This window comes from Paroedura picta, chromosome 8, assembly GCF_049243985.1.
Source record: "Paroedura picta isolate Pp20150507F chromosome 8, Ppicta_v3.0, whole genome shotgun sequence".
Classification (NCBI taxonomy): Eukaryota; Metazoa; Chordata; class Lepidosauria; order Squamata; family Gekkonidae; genus Paroedura; species Paroedura picta.
In genome coordinates, this window is record NC_135376.1 from 4,421,861 (window position 1) to 4,440,800 (window position 18,940).

The following is an 18,940-nucleotide window of genomic DNA, read 5'->3' on the forward strand; positions in this document are numbered from 1 at the left end:
CTCAAGGGCGCAGCGACAGAGATGTTTGTTTGGCTTTGGAAATTACCACAAAAGTGCTCTGGACCCTTCTTGTGGAGGGCAGCTGCGTGCTGTTAAACCATGCTGCTTGTATTTGGCCATGGCACTGATAAAATTGTTCTGACCGAGCAGTGATATCAGGGCTCTCTCAGCCTCACCCACCCCACAGGGTGTTTGTTGTGGGGAGAGGAAAGGGAAGGCGAATGGAAGCCACTTTGAGCCTCCTTCGGGTAGGGAAAAGCGGCATATAAGAACCAACTCTTCTCTCTTCTTCTTCATGCTGCAAAAGGCATCCCGGAACTGCTTTGCAGCTTTGTAGCGTGAAGGGACGAGGTGTTTGGTACTGAAATAGACTCACTTGCGAGGTTACGGTTTCGTTGTCGTGGGAAGCTTTTAAGTATTGATTCCCGTGTTGGCAGGGGCTAGACTAGATGACCCCCAGAGGTGCCTCCCAACCCGGAGATTTATTCAATGAATGAAAGGGCTGTCAGGAAGAGTGCTGGCTTGCCGATGGGATCAGAGTGCGGTTCGGAAAGGGCTTAAGAGCAGAAATTAAGAGGAAAGAGGACTGTCCCATTGATCAGAGTGCTTTGCCTGTTGTTTACGGAAGAGAGGGCTTTTTCAGCGGCAGCCCCACGACTTTCCCCAAAGGTCTTAGGTTCGATCCCCGGCACCCCCAGTTCAGAAGGGCCCCGTAGGAGATGATGGGGAAAACCTCCGCCCTTGACTTTGGAGAGTTGCTGCCCATTTCAGAGAGGACTGGTGGATTCAGCCTGAGTCTGTGTAAGGCAGCTTCGTGCGTTCAAAGGAGGCTTCCATTTTCCTTCTTTCTTTTGGTCATGGAAAGTCTAATCTTCGAGGCACGACCTTTCCGTGCAGAACCCTGGATCGCCCTGCCTGCAGCTGCCGGAGGCCTAGCAGGACAGCTAGATTCTCATCCCGAGGAGAGGCCTTTATCCTTTTGTTCCGTCCCTGTCACCTCCCACTCTGATTATTCCCCTCGATGTTACAGATCCAGGGCCAGACAGCAAGGAGCTATTTTGAGAGGCTGGGGGGGTGGGGGGTGAGTCGCGTCAGGGCCTGACTAGACAGCTCGAGGTGGCTGGGATTACTGGGTCTGTGAACTGAGCGTGTGTACGGGGTGGAGGAAATCCCGGCTTTGGACATGTTGGTGGAGAGTGGGTGGATTATGTGTGTGTGTGATGGCGTTTGGCCAAGTGCGGTCAGAAGAATGAATTCTTCACCCTCCCCACCTAAAGCTGCCACTTTGGCTTCCTCTCCACTGCCTGGAAGGACTTTGCACAAGGGTATACCCCCTTTAGGGTATAGTTTAGGACAGGAGCTGGCTGTTGGCATTTGCTTGTGGGAGGGGGGAAGGTTTTGCAGCTGTAGCTCAGTGGGGTAGAGCATCTTTTTGGCACATGGAATGTCCCGGGTTGAAGCCCCAGTATCTCTCAGCAAAATGGATCCGGTGATACGAAAGAGCTTTGGCCAAGACCCTGATCTTGCAAGGTTGATAGCCTGACAGTTGTTATCTGTATTTTTTTTTTCCTGTTCTCTGTAACCAGCCCTGAGCCTTCGGGGAGGGCGTTATGTAAATATATATAATATATTAAACAAACAAACAAACAAATAAATAAAAAAAAAAAGGAGAATATATCCTGACCCAAGAACCTAAAAAGTTCAAGAAAGGGAAATGAACTTATCTACATAAGGTGGAACACAGTTTTAAAAATATATAGTACCAGTATTGATTAATCAAGGTCAAGTCAAGTCAGATTTTATTGCATGTAGCCATAGGCCATTACAATACAAAAGGAAAATATAAAAGTATTTAAAACATGTCAAATCAGTAATAAAAAGAATGTGCAATCTCAGACAACAATCACTTAACATCATAAAAACATTTCCAGACTACATATGTCCACCTATCCTATAACTCCTCTAGGTACTTGCTCTCTGCAGCAAGGTAAAAACCCAAGGCTTTAGGCCAGGGGTAGTCAAAATTGCAGCCCTCCAGATGTCAATGGACTACAATTCCCAGAAGCCCCTGCCAGCGAATGCCCCTGCCAGCTCCTGGGAATTGTAGTCCATGGACATCTGGAGGGCCGCAGTTTGACTACCCCTGCTTTAGGCATAGACTCAATAAGAGGAAGGCCTACTCTGACCACCTTCGGCGGTACCACCTTTAGCAATGGTCAGGCATCAAATAAAAGCCGCCTACGTAAAATATACAGTCAATACAATAATTGTTATAGCCAGGTGGCTCCTTTACATAAAACAATACATTCAGGGCACTGTGGACCGATAGTCAACTCTGTGGACCAGAAGGCCAGATAAATCCATTGGAGGCCTCTGATGTTTCAAAAACAGGCCCTGGTCAAGGCAAGCTCTTTCAGAGTCCAGTAAGTGTGTCGTAGTCAGGTGCTAAGGTTCATCAAGGTGATGCTGCATCCGGTCAGTGGAGGCATGAGATTGTATGTATGTATTGCTTTTATTGAGGCCATGCTAAAAGCCTGGGGTTTTTAACTTGATTAATCAATACCGGTACTATACTTGGTGTAGTGGTTAGGAGTGCGGACTTCTAATCTGGCATGCCGGGTTCGATTCTGCACTCCCCCACATGCAACCAGCTGGGTGACCTTGGGCTCGCCACGGCACTGATAAAACTGTTCTGACCGGGCAGTGATATCAGGGCTCTCTCAGCCTCACCCACCCTACAGGGTGTCTGTTGTGGGGAGAGGAAGGGAAGGCGACTGTAAGCCGCTTTGAGACTCCTTCGGGTAGGGAAAAGCGGCATATAAGAACCAATTCTTCTTCTCCTTCTCCTTCTCCTTCTTCTTCATCATGATTCTAATTGCCTTGTATTTTAACAGTGTTGTAAACCCCCTGAGACCACAGTGCCGATAGGGGTGCTCCAGAAATTTATTTGTTGATAAAGAAAGTAAAGCAAATATATTGTGAGGTCATCAAATCAGTTTGGATCAACTGGTTGTGTGCAGGCAAAATGAGGACTACCCTTGCACTTCCCATCCGATTTGCTCTTCTTTCACGCTTTGTCTCCTCCTAGCTGGTGTCTGCCGAGGGGTCGCATTCAGATGCCGGATCGGTCTGCGCCGACAATCAGCCGGAGCTCCCGCCTTCCATCGAGCGTACCGGAGGCATCGGGGACTCGAGGCCTCCTTCTTTTCAGTAAGTTCCAGGGAGGGAGTAAAGGGGAGCCTCCGCTGAAGAGAGAAGAAAAGCCTGGAGGAAAGGAGGCTGAGAGGGGACATGATAGCCCTCTTTAAGTATCTGAAAGGTTGTCACTTGGAGGAGGGCAGGATGCTGTTTCTGTTGGCTGCAGAGGAGAGGACACGCAGTAATGGGTTTAAACTTCAAGTACAACGATATAGGCTAGATATCAGGAAAAACATTTTCACAGTCAGAGTTGTTCAGCAGTGGAATTGGCTGCCTAAGGAGGTGGTGAGCTCCCCTTCACTGGCAGTCTTCAAGCAAAGGTTGGATACACACTTTTCTTGGATGCTTTAGGATGCTTAGGGCTGATCCTGCATAGAGCAGGGGGTTGGACTAGATGGCCTGTGTGGCCCCTTCCAACTCTATGATTCTATAAGAGATCTGAGCAGATTCCATGCAGGAGCCTCCCAACGGCCAAGGCTTGGTGACGTGGTCAGCTCAGCTGAGAAAACCACGGGAAGTAAATATGTTAATAAATACATTATAGATATACCAGGTCCCAGAATCCCCTGGCTTTTCTACTTAAAGAGAGGCCAGTTATCAGAGTTGAGAAGGAGCTCGAGCATATACAGAAATATACAGAACTAGCATGTCAAGCTCCAGATGGAGATAAGGGATCCCACCCACCCTCCATAACATATCTTGTGTTTTTGTTTAATGTTCTGAGAAGTGGCAAAAGGTAGCTCTAGGAATCTCCATAAACTCTATGGCTTTACCATAGAGTTTTCAGTAATTCCTAGAGCGACACTTTGCAAATTCCTTTTTTTTTTCCTTTTCTGTAAACAAAAAGTGACGTATTGCTCTCCACAAAACTGCATTCCTGTGACCCTGGCCACAATACTCCTGTAGGTTGCCAGGGATGGGATTTTATCACTTTCCTGGATTTTATCATTTCTCTGTTTCACCTGTGGCAGCAGTGGAACTTGCTTCTTGTCCTTCCAATTCAAATGGTACAGTCCAGGAAGGGTTTCACAGCCTGCATTTTCTGCGTGGTTCAGTAGACCACACGTTTCTCGGATTTAAACCCCCAGGCTCTAGGGAGCAAATCTGGGGGAATGTGGTCTGAATGTTTCTTCATTTTTCAGCCCCAACACAGGGGGTAGCCGAGAAAACCTGGATAATGAGACCGAGATGGACTCAGTGGTGTCGCTGCAGAGAGAACGGCCGCGCAGGAAGGACGGGCCCGAACATGGTGAGTCTGGACCTTCACCGAAAACCATGACCATCTCCTCAAGCCTAAATGGGGCGGTTCTTCCATACAGCCTCAGTATTGGGCTGTGTTGGTATCACAAGAGTAGAGGTGACTTGGGAAGTGCTTCTCAGCTGTCCTAAAGAGAATCTTTATCATGGATCTTGCCTGGGCTTTGCCAGCTTGTCCGACCCCTCCCCACCAGACTCTTTCCTTCCACGGGTGTTTTAAGTTGTCAGATAGGCGGGCTGATTCTCCCTTGAGACACCCGTCTAACCAGCGTCCTAGGAAAGCGATATCTACAAAACTTTAGTAGGTCTGGAAGTCCCCAGATGGGTTGCAATACCCCGTTCCTTGTCTGTTCTACTACTTAGGTTTTGGTTTTGCTTCCCCTCTCACCCCCAAAAAAATCCTGCCCATAGGACATTTCGGCTGTATTTGAAATTGGTATTTCATTGTTTGTGTGTTGCTTTGAAATGTTTGGCTTGAAAAATCCTGCACTTGTGATCCTGTTCTGATCAAGGGCACCTTTGCCTGTGACTTTCGGAAGGCCGTTTCTCATGATGCTTGACCGCCGGTCCTCTTCCTGCACTCATGATGTGCCGTATTGCCCGATTTGTGATTCCATCCGTAGTAAGCCAAGTCAGACGAGGCACGCGGTGATTTCCCCGTGGCTGATTCCTGTCTGCCTGCTGCTATTACTGTTGCCACGGTTCCTGCAGTTATCCATTAAGGAACAGATTTGTTGAAGGCAATGTCGAGGGAATTTAAAACTGAAATTCCATTTGTGTTTATATTGAAGTTATACGATCCGGACTGCTGTGATTTATGTAGTTATGATACGGTATATTTTTTTCTGGTGTTTCTTGTTGCGATCGTCGCTCTTTTATTTTCGTTTCCCTTTTGATTTTATAAAAACATTAAGGCTTATGGCTACAGCATCTCTCTGATATAAAAACTCTTCCTGCACTGCAGCGCCCAGGGTGAATGGGACCACCAAGGGAGAACGCCGGCGCGAGCTAGGGGGCTACGAGAGCTCCTCCACCCTCATGAGCAGCGAACTGGAGACCACCAGCTTTTTTGACTCAGACGAGGACGATTCCACCAGCAGGTCAGGGGGAGAAGGTGGCTTCTGCTATGGCTGGAGGCTGGTGGATGGCCCCTGAGAAGTGGTACTCGGGCTCCTTTTCTCCCCTCCTAAATGTGGTAGTGGAGAGCTCCATCAAGCCCCAGCCAACTTACGGCACCTTTGTAGACATTTCAAGGCAAGAGGTGAACAGAGGTGGTTTGCCCTTGTCTTCCTCTGAGTAGCAACTTCCTTGGTGGCTTCACATCTAAGCACTGAGTCCGTCCCTACCTCTCCCCCCAGCACCTGCACGCACCCCACTTGCTTATCTGCAGCTCACTTAAAGCTCTCCTGCCACCACGTGCCCGCCGTCACCAGCACCACCTGTGCATTGTTTCCCGGACGGCAGGGTGGGCGCTCCGGAGCCTCCCCCTCTTGCAGAGATGACCCCTGACCCTTGCCTCTACCTTTGCAGGTTCAGTAGCTCCACGGAGCAGAGCAGCGCCTCTCGCCTGATGAGGCGGCACAAGCGGCGCCGGCGGAAGCAGAAGGCACCCCGGATTGAGCGGGTGAGGCACCCAGCGGGGGCGCTTGGGTCCAGAGCCGTCTGGCGGACATTTTAGTCTCTGCCCGTATTAGGACTGGGTTCAAACGAGTTGGGTCCTCAAGGGAAGAGAGCCCTCCTGGGCCCTTGTTCACCCTCAGCGTCCACAGCAGCCTTTCTCAAGTTTTTTTTTACCATCGAGAAGTCCTTGAAACATCCTTCAGGTTTAGGGACACCCCAGAAGTGGCACAAAGCACGGTTGGGGAGCATAGCTGTGTACGTGCCCACCAGGTGCCCAAACCTTGAGGATTTTTAAAACATTTTTAAAGAGATCTGAGAAACGCCTGGATCTGTTTGTGTTCTCATTCCAAATCTTGGAATGTTTTGATTCTGTGAACTGAGGCAGATGATGAGTGGGTGGGCAGAAGGGACTGTGTCAGTGCTTGGCTCTTATGGCCCTTTCTTGCATGCCCAGGGAAATGCCACTTTGGGGGCAGGAGGCAAAATTCTTCTAGGCCAGACTGGTCAGTGATTCTGGTGTGGTGTGTGTGTGTAGGGGGGCATCATCTGGGCATGGAATTGGGGACACTGTGGGTGGGCAGGTTGTTGTGAATTTGCTGCATTCTGCCGGGGGTTGGACTAGATGACCCTGAAGGTTCCCTTCCAGCTCTGTGATGCTACGATTCTAACTCTTGAGCGGGTTCAGATGATGGGCAGGGAGAGGAGTGGGTAGGTCTCATTTTCTTTTCTCCTGTCCTAGTCGTCGTCCTTCAGCAGCATCACGGACTCCACCATGTCGTTGAACATCATTACAGTCACCCTCAACATGGGTGAGTACGGGGAAGACCCCCAACCCCTTTCGTTTCAGCCACTGTCTCCCTTTTGCGGTAAACAAGCAAGATGATTGCTAGAAAGGAGATGAGGAGAGAGAGAGAGAGAGAGAGAGAGACTCATTGTAGGTTCTTGAGACCCTTCGGCAAACAGGGCATTTCCCCTCCGGCCCCCTACATCTGCATTTACAAGAAGGGTGATACTACAGACGTCGAGGGCCTGAGTGCAGTTCAGGAAGGCACTCGTCATGACAAAACAGGAAGGGTAACAGAGGAAGGGGAAAGTGGCATCTAAGAACCAACTCTTCTTCTTCTTCTTCCTCAGTAATATCAGGGCTCCCTCAGCCTCACCCACCTCACAGGGTGTCTGTTGTGGGGAGAGGAAAGGGAAGGTGAATGGAAGCCGCTTTGAGACTCCTTCGGGTAGAGAAAAGCAGCATATAAGAACCAACTCTTCTTCTTCTTCAGTAATATCAGGGCTCTCTCAGCCTCACCCACCTCACAGGGTGTCTGTTGTGGGGAGAGGAAGGGGAAGGCAATTGTAAGCCGCTTTGAGCTTCCTTTGGGTAGAGAAAAGCGGCATATAAGAACCAACTCTTCTTCTTCTTCAGGAATCTCAGGGCTCTCTCAGCCTCTCCTCCCTCACAGGGTGTCTGTTGTGGGGAGAGGAAAGAGAAGGTGAATGTAAGCCGCTTTGAGACTCCTTCAGGTAGAGAAAAGCGGCATAAAAGAACCAGCTCCTCTTCTTAAATCTTGGCATTTATAAACAAAAATAAAGACAGGTTTCTGTAGAAACTCACATGGGTCAAGGTTTTTTTATTGACTTTACATAATTTATTCCCTGCTTTTCTGCCCTCATAAGGGCCACCAAGGCAGTTGACAAATTATTTTAAAAGATACATAAAATCACTTCTTACAAAAACACTGAATCCAATGGAAACACGTCATGGACAATTAAAAACAGAGCTCAAATATACACAAAGGTATAAAAGGAGCACTTCAAACATAGGGCAGGAAATGGGCGTTGCTGAAGGGACACCAAAGGAAACAAAGAAGTCTTTACCTTCTGTCGCAAGACGCCAACAGAAGGAGACCGGCGAGTCTCCCTGGGGCGAGAGATCCAGGGTTTTGGCGCCATGACCACCAAGGCCCTGCCCTAAGTTACTATCTCTCTAATCTCACATGAGGACGCCTGAAGCTGGGCTCCCCAAAATTATGATAGATTTGAAGGCTAGCGGATTATTTGCGGCTGGGTGCAGCTATAACGGGGCCCACCCCTTCCTTTCTGCAGAGAAATACAACTTCCTGGGCATCTCCATTGTCGGCCAGAGCAACGAGCGGGGCGACGGGGGCATCTACATCGGCTCCATCATGAAGGGGGGCGCCGTGGCCGCCGATGGAAGAATCGAACCGGGGGACATGCTCCTACAGGTGACGTTGTTGGCTCCCAGAGCCGTGACGGCAAGGAATGGCGAGCCCCGGGCTCGTGGCCCAGGGCAAATGAGACGTTCTGCTGGTTGGATGATCTGTATTTAAAATATATCTACCCCCATCCTACTTCCTTGACACGCACCAGGCAAATAGAAGCGTGAGTTTCCATTGGACGTGTGTTCTATGGCAGGGGTAGTCAACCTGTGGTCCTCCAGATGTCCATGGACTACAATTCCCATGAGCCCCTGCCAGCAAACGCTGGCAGGGACTCATGGGAATTGTAGTCCATGGACATCTGGAGGACCACAGGTTGACTACTCCTGTTCTTTGGGATACTGAGATGTTAAGCTGAGGATTCCCACATACTGCTGACAACACCCTCTGTCACGACTGGACAACTTGGCCAAAGGGTTTCAAACTTTTGACTGTGGAAGTGATGTCAGCTCACCACACCTCCCAGTCACGCCCCCTGGAAATGACATGTCTCCTGAAGCGACATCACCACCTGCACCTTTTAGCCTCCTTTCACTCCCCTCTCCCCTTTACTACTACTATGGTGGCTCCACATTATTATTATTGTTGTTGTTGTTTGTTTGTTTGTTTGTTTGTTTCCCACCACTCCCAAGGCCGGCTTGTTGCAGGTTACACGTCCAGTTAAAAACCATTAAAAACCCAATTGAAATGGACACAAAATCACACTGAAACAGACATTTTGGCAAAATATCCCCCCACCCATCCCCCTGCTTTCTGCTCCCCATGGCTTTTTGCAAGGAGCAGAAAGCAGGGTTTAAAGTTTAAACGGAGCAGAAAGCAGGGGTTTCTGCCGCTCAGCTTTTTTGACGCTGTGTTCTGCTCCCTGAGGCTTTTCTCCTGGAGCAGAAAGTTGGGTTTCCAAACAGCTGAGCAGTGAGGAGCTCAGCTGATTGTCACGCTCTCCTCAACCCATCCTGAAGTGCACCAAAATTTATGGGAGGCTGTGGTGGTTCTTCAGTTCTCAAACATGGCTTTGCGAACCACAAACCGTCAAAAATTCATACTGGATTTTTGTTCGTCAGCCGGTTGGTGCCCATCCCTGCTCAAGAGTTTTAAACTTGCCTGCTGAAAGAACCAACCTCCTCACATCAGTGGGCTCACGCTTGTTACCGATACTTGCAGGTGAACGACATCAACTTTGAGAACATGAGCAACGATGATGCCGTGCGCGTGCTAAGGGAGATCGTGCACAAGCCGGGGTAAGCGGTCCTTCTTTTCTTCCCAAGCTGACTGTCGGCCCTGTACGATCACCTCAGTGGCAGGCGTGGAGGAATAACCCCATTTTACAAGCCCTGCAAAACCTAGGCAGGTTGGCATAATTCATGTTGCCAGCGGTCTGATCTGGACAACGCTATCTGAGTTCAGTAACTTGACACCGGATAAGGCAGAATTATAAGAACATAAGAAGAGCCCTGCTGGATCAGGCTAGAGGTCCATTTAGTCCAGCACCCTGTCCCACATAGGGGCCAGCCAGTTCCTCCGGAAGGACAGCAACAAGGCTCAGAGACTGGGATCTCCCCCTGATGTTGCCCCCTGGCTCTGGGATTCAGAGGTTTAGTGCCTCTGAAGGTGGAGGTTCCCCTCAGTCACCATGGCTAGTAGCTATGGATAGACTTATCCTTCATGTGGGTTGGAATGCTTTTTTTCTGATTCTGTGAAGGCTCAAGGAGGTGGCAGTTGACAGTGGATGAGCGATAGGGTTGTGAGTGTCCTACATAGTGCAGGGGGTTGGACTAGATGACCCAGGAGATCCCTTCCAACTCTATAATTCTCTGCGCAGTGAAGCCAGGAAATGCCTGCATGGCTGACCTCTCTGTGAGCCTGGCGTAACCTCACTCGGTGGTCTAACAGCCCTTGTGTTTCTACCGCAGGCCCATCACCTTGACTGTGGCCAAGTGCTGGGATCCCAGTCCCAGGGGTTGCTTCTCGTTACCTCGGAGTAAGTGCTCTCTGCAGCTGCAGCGCTTTTCTTTGTACCTCGGGTGTGTGGGCCCGCTTTGTACATCTGTCAGAACCGGACGATAATCCTGTTCCTGGTTTGTATCCCCCCGAACCCAGGAGGGTGGGGGTCTGTGTGTCGGAATGCTCCCTGCCAAAAGTGACAGGGGGAGGACGAAGCTTGAGCAGCCTTGAAGCTTCTCGTCGGATGGATCGGCCGCCCTCGAGGCGCCCACTTGTCCTCCAGTGGTCAAAACAGGTGACAGACCCAACCTGTCTGAAGCGGAGATTGATTTATTCCAGGGGTGGTCAAAGTGCGGCCCCCCAGATATCAGTGGACTACAATTCCCATGAGCCCCTGCCAGCAAATGCTGGCAGGGGCTCATGGGAATTGTAGTCCATGGACATCTGGAGGGCCGCAGTTTGACCAACCCTGATTTATTCCTTGCGTTGTTTGTGAAGTGCAGCTAGGAGATCTGATGATCAGTCAGGCAGGCAGACAAGGGACTTGGTTAGGTGGTTCGCCATTGCCGGACTGCGTTATGGACCCGCCTGTCCCTTGGAGCAGGGCTAGTCAACCTGTGTTCCTCCAGATGTTCATGGACTACAATCCCCATGAGCCCCTGCCAGCAAACGCTGGCAGGGGCTCGTGGGGATTGTAGTCCATGAACATCTGGAGGAACACAGGTTGACTACCCCTGCTTTGGAGGAACTCCATCCCAATCCTTGGAGGTCTGCCATCCCAATACTAGCTGGAGTCAACTCTGCTTAGCTTCTGAGATCTGATGGGATCAGGCTTGCCTGGGCTATCCAGGTGGAGACGTGTGACAAAAAGAAGCTGCAAAAGACCAGTGTGGACGAGAAGGACCCATCCTTCCAAGGAGGCTATTGAGCAGAAGAAGAAATCGCAGAGGTGGCCCTGGATGCAAAGTGCCCATTCTCTCTTCCTTTCTCTCGTTCATGTTGATGTACTTTTTTTGACAACCATGTGCCTTGCATTCAATGCCGCGTCTCCCCTTGCAACCATCCTGCCACCACTGCTTCGGATCCCCAGAAACCTCGTCACCGGCTGGCAACCTCTCCCTCGGGCGGCCACTGCCTCCTTCAGGTGCCGGCATCGCTGCCCATTTCAGCAAGGAGAGAACGTACAGGAAAAGGGATCCGGGACTCACGTGGCGCAGACTCCGCCTCCTTCCTGCCCTGTCTAGCTAGACGGGGTGATTGCAGAAGCTGAGACCCTTCCACTGTATTTGCTCACTGATTGCCCCTGCAGCTCTGTTTGATTGATCTTCCAAGAACATTGAAACTTGATGGGAAAAAGAGAGAGAAGGAGAGAAGAAACCTCCATGAAAACAAGCAGATTGGGGAGAAGACAGGCTAGACTTTCCTCCCTGAGACGGTAGTTTTGCTTCCTGCAGGGAGATTGTTAGATTTATTTATTTACCTTCTGCTTTTCTTACGGCTTTTCCACATGAATTACGGCGTAAGTCAATACAATCAATAGGTTAAAATGTTGCATTGGCCGCGTAGAAGGTCTAGGATTACAGAAATAGGAACCAGAACATGAAGGATTAGGTGGGATGTGTTGGACAATGCAGGAAGTGGTGTTACGTAACTGAAAAGGAGGGCAGTGAGACCAGGATGAAGCAGACAACAGGGTGGATTCATCCATTCTCTAAGTAGGCTCCTTCCCGTTTGTCTCTTCTTCCAATGGAAGAGACTAGGCTTGTGCACCAGGAGCCCGAATTTGGCCCACTTCGGCACCCATTAAAGTCAATGGCGCCATTGACGTTAATGAGAGAGTCTGTCCCATTGGATAGAATGGAGCGGATGGGGACACCCTCTTTCAGAACCCCTGGAAGTGGACCTCGTGGTCTGGTCATTGTGAAATTCGGAGGGGGATCAGGGGAGAGCCTCCCGGACTTGCCCTGAAAGTTTGGAGGCTGTAACTGAAACCCCCATCCCCCCCCCAGACCCCGGTCAAGGCGGAAATGCCAGAATTCCCATTAAAGTCAATGGCGCCATTGACTTTAATGGGCGCTGAAGTGGGCCAGATCGGGCCCCTAGCGCACAAGCCTAGAAACTTGAGGCAGAGGAAGTCTCCTTGGAGCTGGTGGAAGATTTCAACCCTGGGCCACAAGGAAAGGTGCAGTATAAGGAATGAATTCACTTTTGCTTAGCGGAATGCTAAGATCCAGGTGGGATCCACCCCACGGCATACGGTACACAGTGGAATAGTCATCTGCACTGGAAAATGGTACGGCCCTGACAAAGATTTCTCCTAAATGTATAAACTGGCTCTGAGTGTCTGAGAAAGGGAATGGGAGTCCTGAATCTTGTTTTTCTACGACCACATTCACTCCTGTCTCTTTCCCGCTCCCTCCCCCCCCCAAAAAAATTTATCTACCTCTCACTTAGTGAATCCTCTCCTTCCACATGCTCACCCTCCCCCCCCAAAAAAAATTTATCTACCTCTCACTTAGTGAATCCTCTCCTTCCACATGCTCACCCTCCCCCCCCCCCGGGACCCAATTTCCTGCATGGATCCATCTCCTTCCCACTCCACCCCTGCCACTCTTGGCCAGGGTCTGCCTCTCTCTCTCTCCGTGCCCTCTTGGCTGATCCTCCCTCTCTTCTTTCTCCCCCCAGTTGCTCCCCAGAGGATCTGGGCTGGGCCAGACTCTCCATGCTCCGATCCGGGTGAGTCCCGGCTGACGCTGGGGGAGAATGGGGCTGCCCAGAGGCTTGGGGAAGGGGGGCGCAGCTCTCGAGAAGGGGAGGGCTTCTTCGCCTCACCCTGCGTGTTCCTCTGCAGGCGAGCCCATCCGGCCCATCGACCCGGCGGCTTGGGTGTCCCACACGGCGGCGATGACCGGCACCTACCCGGCGTACGGTATGAGCCCATCCATGAGCACAATCACTTCCACCAGCTCCTCCATCACCAGCTCCATCCCTGAAACCGAACGTAAGTCCTCGTGCCTGTGTCCCCCTCACCCCCGTTCGGCCTGGCCCGAGGGGAGCAACACGTGCACAGGAGCCCCCCAGGTCGAGGGGCGGAAGAAGAGCCCGACCCTCTGCAAGGGTGATTCCCTCTGCCCCAGTAGTTTGTGAGCGGCTTGGGCAGGGCTGTGGCTTTCCTGTCTTTCTGTAAGGCCTCTTTCAAACCCAAGTGGAGAGGAAGGGAAACGGCGTGGTGAGGAAGAGAGGTTTGTTTAAGGCTGCTGGACTCAGTGGAAGAGACTGTGAGGTTTTTATACTGCTAGCTCAGGGGTCCCCAACGTGGTGAGCACTAGGGATGAGCACATCAGTTTGGTTCTGCTGCCTTGGCTATCGCCGAAACGAGCCAAAGCACTCAACCCTACTGAGAACCACAAAGGTTAGGGACGAAACCAAATATAGAAAAAGAGAAACAATGTTTTATTACAGCTCAATGATGTTTAAAAACATTAAAGAATATCTTTATCTATTGGACACGCGTCAAACTTCTCATTGTGCACAACACAAATGCTGACAAATTCAGACCTAACCTGTTTTGATCGTACCGATCTTCATCAGAAGTCAATATGGAGAAACACACAGAGGGCAAAGTAACCAAAATAATGAGACATTAGTGCTGCTGTTGTCCTTGTTCAGTTTTATAAATACTAATGGTATTCTTTGCTTGCTGCTTGAATCTACCGTGGCTGGTTTGGGCCTTGCAAAGTATTCGTATTGGCAGAATCCTCAGCCAACACATACTAATGAATAACTTGGAATTAATAATTACATATTGTTTTTAGAAAGTAGGCCTGGCCCAGCAGGGCTTCCAATTGGCCACTGGAGATTTGCAGATATTAAAAAAAAACATTGCTTTGGCACCACCGTGTGACTGGAAGTGAGTGGCAGCGGCCATTTTGTATCTGGCTCCGCCTCCTGCGGCAGCCATTTTGTGGCTGTGCTTCGCATTCTGAACATGCCAAATTCTAAACGTGCCCAGAAGATCAAAAATATTGGGGACCTCTGCCCTAGCTCATACGGAGACTTTCCAAGTTAAAGCCTGAGGTTGCTACCAAAATGTCTGTTGGGCTAGGTCTGGCTGGGATAAGATACACCAGAGTGATAAACAAAACATGGGTTTAGGCTGATCCAGACACTGGACCCAAGAACAGTTTTCATATAGGCGGCTTGAAAATGAGAGTATGTTTGGTGTCGTCTTTTTTAAAAATGTGTACTACGTGGTAAGCTACGATTTGGACCCCTTTTAAAATGTGTAGAGCCTCTGCTTGGCTTACAGCAGGTCCCTGATTCAGTCCCTGGCATCTCCATTTAAAAGGACCTGGAAGTAGGAGATGTGCAAAACCTCTGAGGAGAGCGATGAGGATGATCTGGGGCCAAGGGACCAAGCCCTATGAAGATAGGTTGAGGGACTTGGGAATGTTCAGCCTGGAGAGGAGGAGGTGGAGAGGGGACATGATAGCCCTCTTTAAGTATTTGAAAGGTCGTCACTTGGAGGAGGGCAGGATGCTGTTTCTGCTGGCTGCAGAGGAGAGGACACGCAGTAATGGGTTTAAACTTCAAGTACAACGATATAGGCTAGATATCAGGGAAAAATTTTCCACAGTCAGAGTAGTTCAGCAGTGGAATAGGCTGCCTAAGGAGGTGGTGAGCTCCCCCTCACTGGCAGTCTTCAAGCAAAGGTTGGATGCACACTTTTCTAGGATGCTTTAGGATGCTGATCCTGCGTTGAGCAGGGGGTTGGACTAGATGGCCTGTATGGCCCCTTCCACTGATTCTGCCCAAGAGCCTGGAGAGCCTGGAGAGCCACTGTCAGTCTGAGTAGGCAATACTGACTTTGATCGTTGGATTGTGAGGATTGCTATAGGGTTGTGAGTGTCCTGCATAGTGCAGGGGGTTGGACTAGATGACCCAGGAGGTCCCTTCCAACTCTATGATTCTATAATTCACTGTAAGATAGCTTCTTATGTTGATGCAATTGGAATATTTCAGGAGTTCCTCAATGGTAAAAAACATTGAGAAAGGCTTATATAAGCTTTTGTGTGCATGCACAGTTCTAAGAAGTGTGCATGCGCACGAATGCTTCTACCTTGATAAAACTCGGTTGGTTGACAGCTTGGTCAGCTGGGTCAAGTTCGCTAGAGTGCCCCTGAGCTGTGTCATCCCCTGGGCCGCTGCCTCCCCACCCCTCCCTCTGCGCTACCTCCCCATGCTCCTCTGCCTTTCCGTCCCCTCTCATCTCTGCCTCCCTTTTCCCTCCGTCCCTCCCCCCGCAGGCCTCGATGACTTTCACCTGTCCATCCACAGCGACATGGCCACCATCGTCAAGGCCATGGCCTCGCCAGAATCAGGCCTGGAGGTGCGCGATCGCATGTGGCTGAAGATCACAATCCCCAACGCCTTCATCGGTAAGAGAACGGGAATTTCCGCGGAGGGGTGGAGTGTTAGGCAGATGCTGGTTGCTCCATGCATCAGCAAGGTTATACAATTTGTGTCCTTGTCCTTGATTATGTATGTAACTCATATGTATGTAACCCGTTACAAGCCATCCTGTCTGGGAGTGGCGGGCAATAAATCTAACAATCCTTATCCATTGTTCCTCTTAATATTTGTGAAACAGACCTGGGGTTGGAGAGTGTCCTGGCTGTCCGAGTTAAAATAGGGCCAATCAGGGTGCGGCCTGGCCGCACCCTGATTGACCCTGCACCTACAGCTCCTGCCCTCCCTTCATGAACACTAGCCACTTTGCTCGCCAGCTTGTGAGGAGCCAGCTTGTGAGAGAGACACACAGAGACACGGAGAGCCCTGACAAACCGCTAACCAGCCATGATTACTGCTATGGCTCCTGCCGTGAAGGAAAGAGAGACAGAGACAGAGAGTGCCACTCAAACGAGCGCTCATTCCCTGCTACAAACAGCCCTGATTACCTGCTATGGCTCCTGCTGCGATGGAGAGGGTGGGAGAGAGAGAGAGAGAGAGGGTGGGGGAGAGAGAGAGAGAGAGAGAGAGAGAGAGGGGGGGGTATCTGCGCCCATTGTATTCCTGGTTGCAATGGGCTTTGTTGCTAGTAACAATAATAACAACAATAATTGGGTTTCCTCTGCTTAATACGAACTTTAATACCCACAGAGTGCAGGTAAAGAGCAAGGGGGCTCCTCTGTTTATCCTCTCAGGCTCCACTTTTATACAATCCCATGCGGAATGTGGATTCCTAAAGGTTTTTAAATATTTTTATTTATTTATTTAGATTTCTATTTCCCGCCACTCCCCAGGGCAGTTCGTGGCGGGGTTACAACCGTCCACAATTAAAACCCCAATGAAACCCCGTTAAAATTAAAGGGACATAAAAATTACAACATATAGGTAAAAGAACATGGCAGTATAAATCCACTACACCCCTCCCCTTAATAACAGCCTCCAGTAGGGAAATGGCAAGAGGGGAGCCATAACCCCTGCCCTAGATTAGTGGTCCCCAACCCTTTTCAGGCTGGAGACCGGCATCAGAATGGAAGGCAATTGCGCAGCCGCACATGGGGCGCATGCGCGGCTGAAAACAAGCAGCGCGCATGCGCAGCCGAAAACGCGCGTGCATGGCCGAAAACGTGCATGTGCGAAAGTGCCGCGATTGCGTGTTTTTGGCCGCACATGGCGCATGCGCGGCCCTGCTTCCCTCTCCCCCCCTCCCACAGTAAGACGCTTGCCGGGCTGCAAGCTTGCGGCCTGGTAAGTTTCTTACTGCGGGGGTGGGCGGGGAGAGGGAGCCGCGGCCCAGTGCCAGGGCCTTCGCGGCCCGGTGTTTGGGGACCACCGCCCTAGATGACCCTGGCGTACCGCAGGAGACGGTTTCCAGAGTAGGCCTCCGTTTCGAATTCATGAGTTGTTTCCTGAGTTGTTCCACAAAAGAAATCTTTTACCAATATCCATGGCAAGTGCGACTCCCAAGGTCGTGTATATTGGTAAAGATTCCTTTTGCATTACCCGCCCTGAGCAACATGGAATGGTGGGGGTGGAATTAAAGGTGGCATCGATGACCGAGATCAGAGGCTGTGTCATCCGGCTCCCCATGGACATCTCCTCTTGAGGCACTCTGGGGAGGCCATGGAACGGAGAGGATGAGGGCCGCTTTTCGTTGCCTGGGAGGGAATGTTTTATCATTTTACGGGGGTTGATTATTGTAACTTGCTGTGAACCAGTGTGCTGGGAGCAGCGAGTAATAAATGAATTAATGAATTAATGAATGAATGAATAAATTAATAGCAGAAGCTCCCCAGCCACTTTCTCTTCTCGCCTGCCTTCCATCCTCACCGCCTTCCATCCCTGCTGTCTCTTGACAGGCTCAGACGTGGTCGACTGGCTCTACCATCACGTGGAAGGCTTCACGGACCGGCGAGAGTCCCGCAAATATGCCAGCAACCTGCTGAAAGCCGGGTACATCCGGCACACGGTCAACAAGATCACTTTCTCGGAGCAGTGCTACTACATCTTCGGCGACCTCTGTGGCAGTACGCGTCCTCGTTTTCGACTTCTTTTGTGTGTTTGTTTGTGTGTGTGTGTGCAGGGGGGGGTGTTGGCAGAGTGAATATGCAGAGGGAGCTGAACAGTAGGCTGTTGAAAGAATGAAATAGTTTTCTTTACGGGGAGAAACGACTCTGTGTATAGAAAGAGAGAGAAAGAGCCCTAACTATTGAGCTTGCTGCTGTCTGCAGCCATTCTTCGCTCCAACTTCTGCTCTGGAGGCAAGCAGGGAGGAAGTGTGTTCAAAAAGCAGGAAGCCCGTGGAGTCAATCAGGACACTGGAGGAGATGATTTGAAATTTTTAAAGACGTTCCTATAGCAGGGGTGGGCAAATTGTGGCTCTCTAGCTGACCGTGGACTACAGTTCCCATGAGCCTCTTTCAGGGGCTGTACACTTGCTCAGACAATGAAATAGGAATCATCAGAGTACCGATACAAGGAGTAAATTAGTGAGTAGCTTAATGAAGATATCCCTCAAATATGCAGCATAATGAACAACACATAATGCCTTGCTAGAACAACAAACTGAGTTCATTTTTGGCTCAAGGCAGTCTTCTCCTGTCTAACAGCCTCAGATGGAGGTTTAATTTTTTTTTCTTCTCGTTCTTCACCCCCTTCCAGACATGGCCAACCTGTCTTTGCATGACCACGACGGCTCCAGCGGTGCCTCAGACCAGGACACGTTGGCCCCCTTACCCCACCCGGGAGCTGCCCCGTGGCCCATGGCCTTCCCGTACCAGTATCCACCCCCTCACCCATACAACCCCCACCCAGGATTTCCTGATCCCGGCTACAGCTACGGAGGAGGAAGCGCAGGCAGCCAGCACAGTGAAGGTAAATGTGCAGCGGGATTGCATTCAGATGACCTTGGCCTGACCTCATAAGAATTCAAAGAAGAAGAGTTGGGGAATCCAACTCTTAGAGTCTGTGGCTCTTAAATTGCTACACCACGATAGCAGCCCCCTTGGCCAAACACTGCGGTCCCCAAACTTTTTGAGCCTGTGGGCATCTTTCAGTCCCCACTCCTCTTCTATATGCACCCAGGTGGGTGACCTTGGGCCAGTCACAGTTCTCTCCAGAGCTCTCTCCGCCCCACCTACCTCACAGGTGGCCTTTTGGTGGAAGAGGAAGGGAAGGCGATTGTA

The 18,940-nt window shown here is 50.5% G+C and overlaps 1 protein-coding gene across 6 annotated transcripts in view; it reads left to right on the top strand.

Moving 5' to 3' along the window:
• Window positions 1–18,940, top strand: part of DVL3 (dishevelled segment polarity protein 3) — a 59,282-nt gene that overhangs the window by 35,321 nt on the left and 5,021 nt on the right. For 2 of the 6 annotated variants that reach the window (XM_077348133.1, XM_077348132.1), the window contains exons 3-14: window positions 3,089–3,210; window positions 4,341–4,447; window positions 5,420–5,555; window positions 5,986–6,079; window positions 6,815–6,884; window positions 8,176–8,315; window positions 9,471–9,547; window positions 10,220–10,287; window positions 13,102–13,251; window positions 15,557–15,688; window positions 17,615–17,782; window positions 18,417–18,629. In XM_077348133.1, the coding sequence (XP_077204248.1) occupies window positions 3,089–3,210; window positions 4,341–4,447; window positions 5,420–5,555; window positions 5,986–6,079; window positions 6,815–6,884; window positions 8,176–8,315; window positions 9,471–9,547; window positions 10,220–10,287; window positions 13,102–13,251; window positions 15,557–15,688; window positions 17,615–17,782; window positions 18,417–18,629 (1,477 nt within the window). Of the gene's footprint in view, window positions 1–3,088; window positions 3,211–4,340; window positions 4,448–5,419; window positions 5,556–5,985; window positions 6,080–6,814; window positions 6,885–8,175; window positions 8,316–9,470; window positions 9,548–10,219; window positions 10,288–12,935; window positions 12,987–13,101; window positions 13,252–15,556; window positions 15,689–17,614; window positions 17,783–18,416; window positions 18,630–18,940 lie in introns of all 6 variants that reach the window. The other 4 variants (XM_077348136.1, XM_077348135.1, XM_077348131.1 and 1 more) reach the window with 3 other exon arrangements.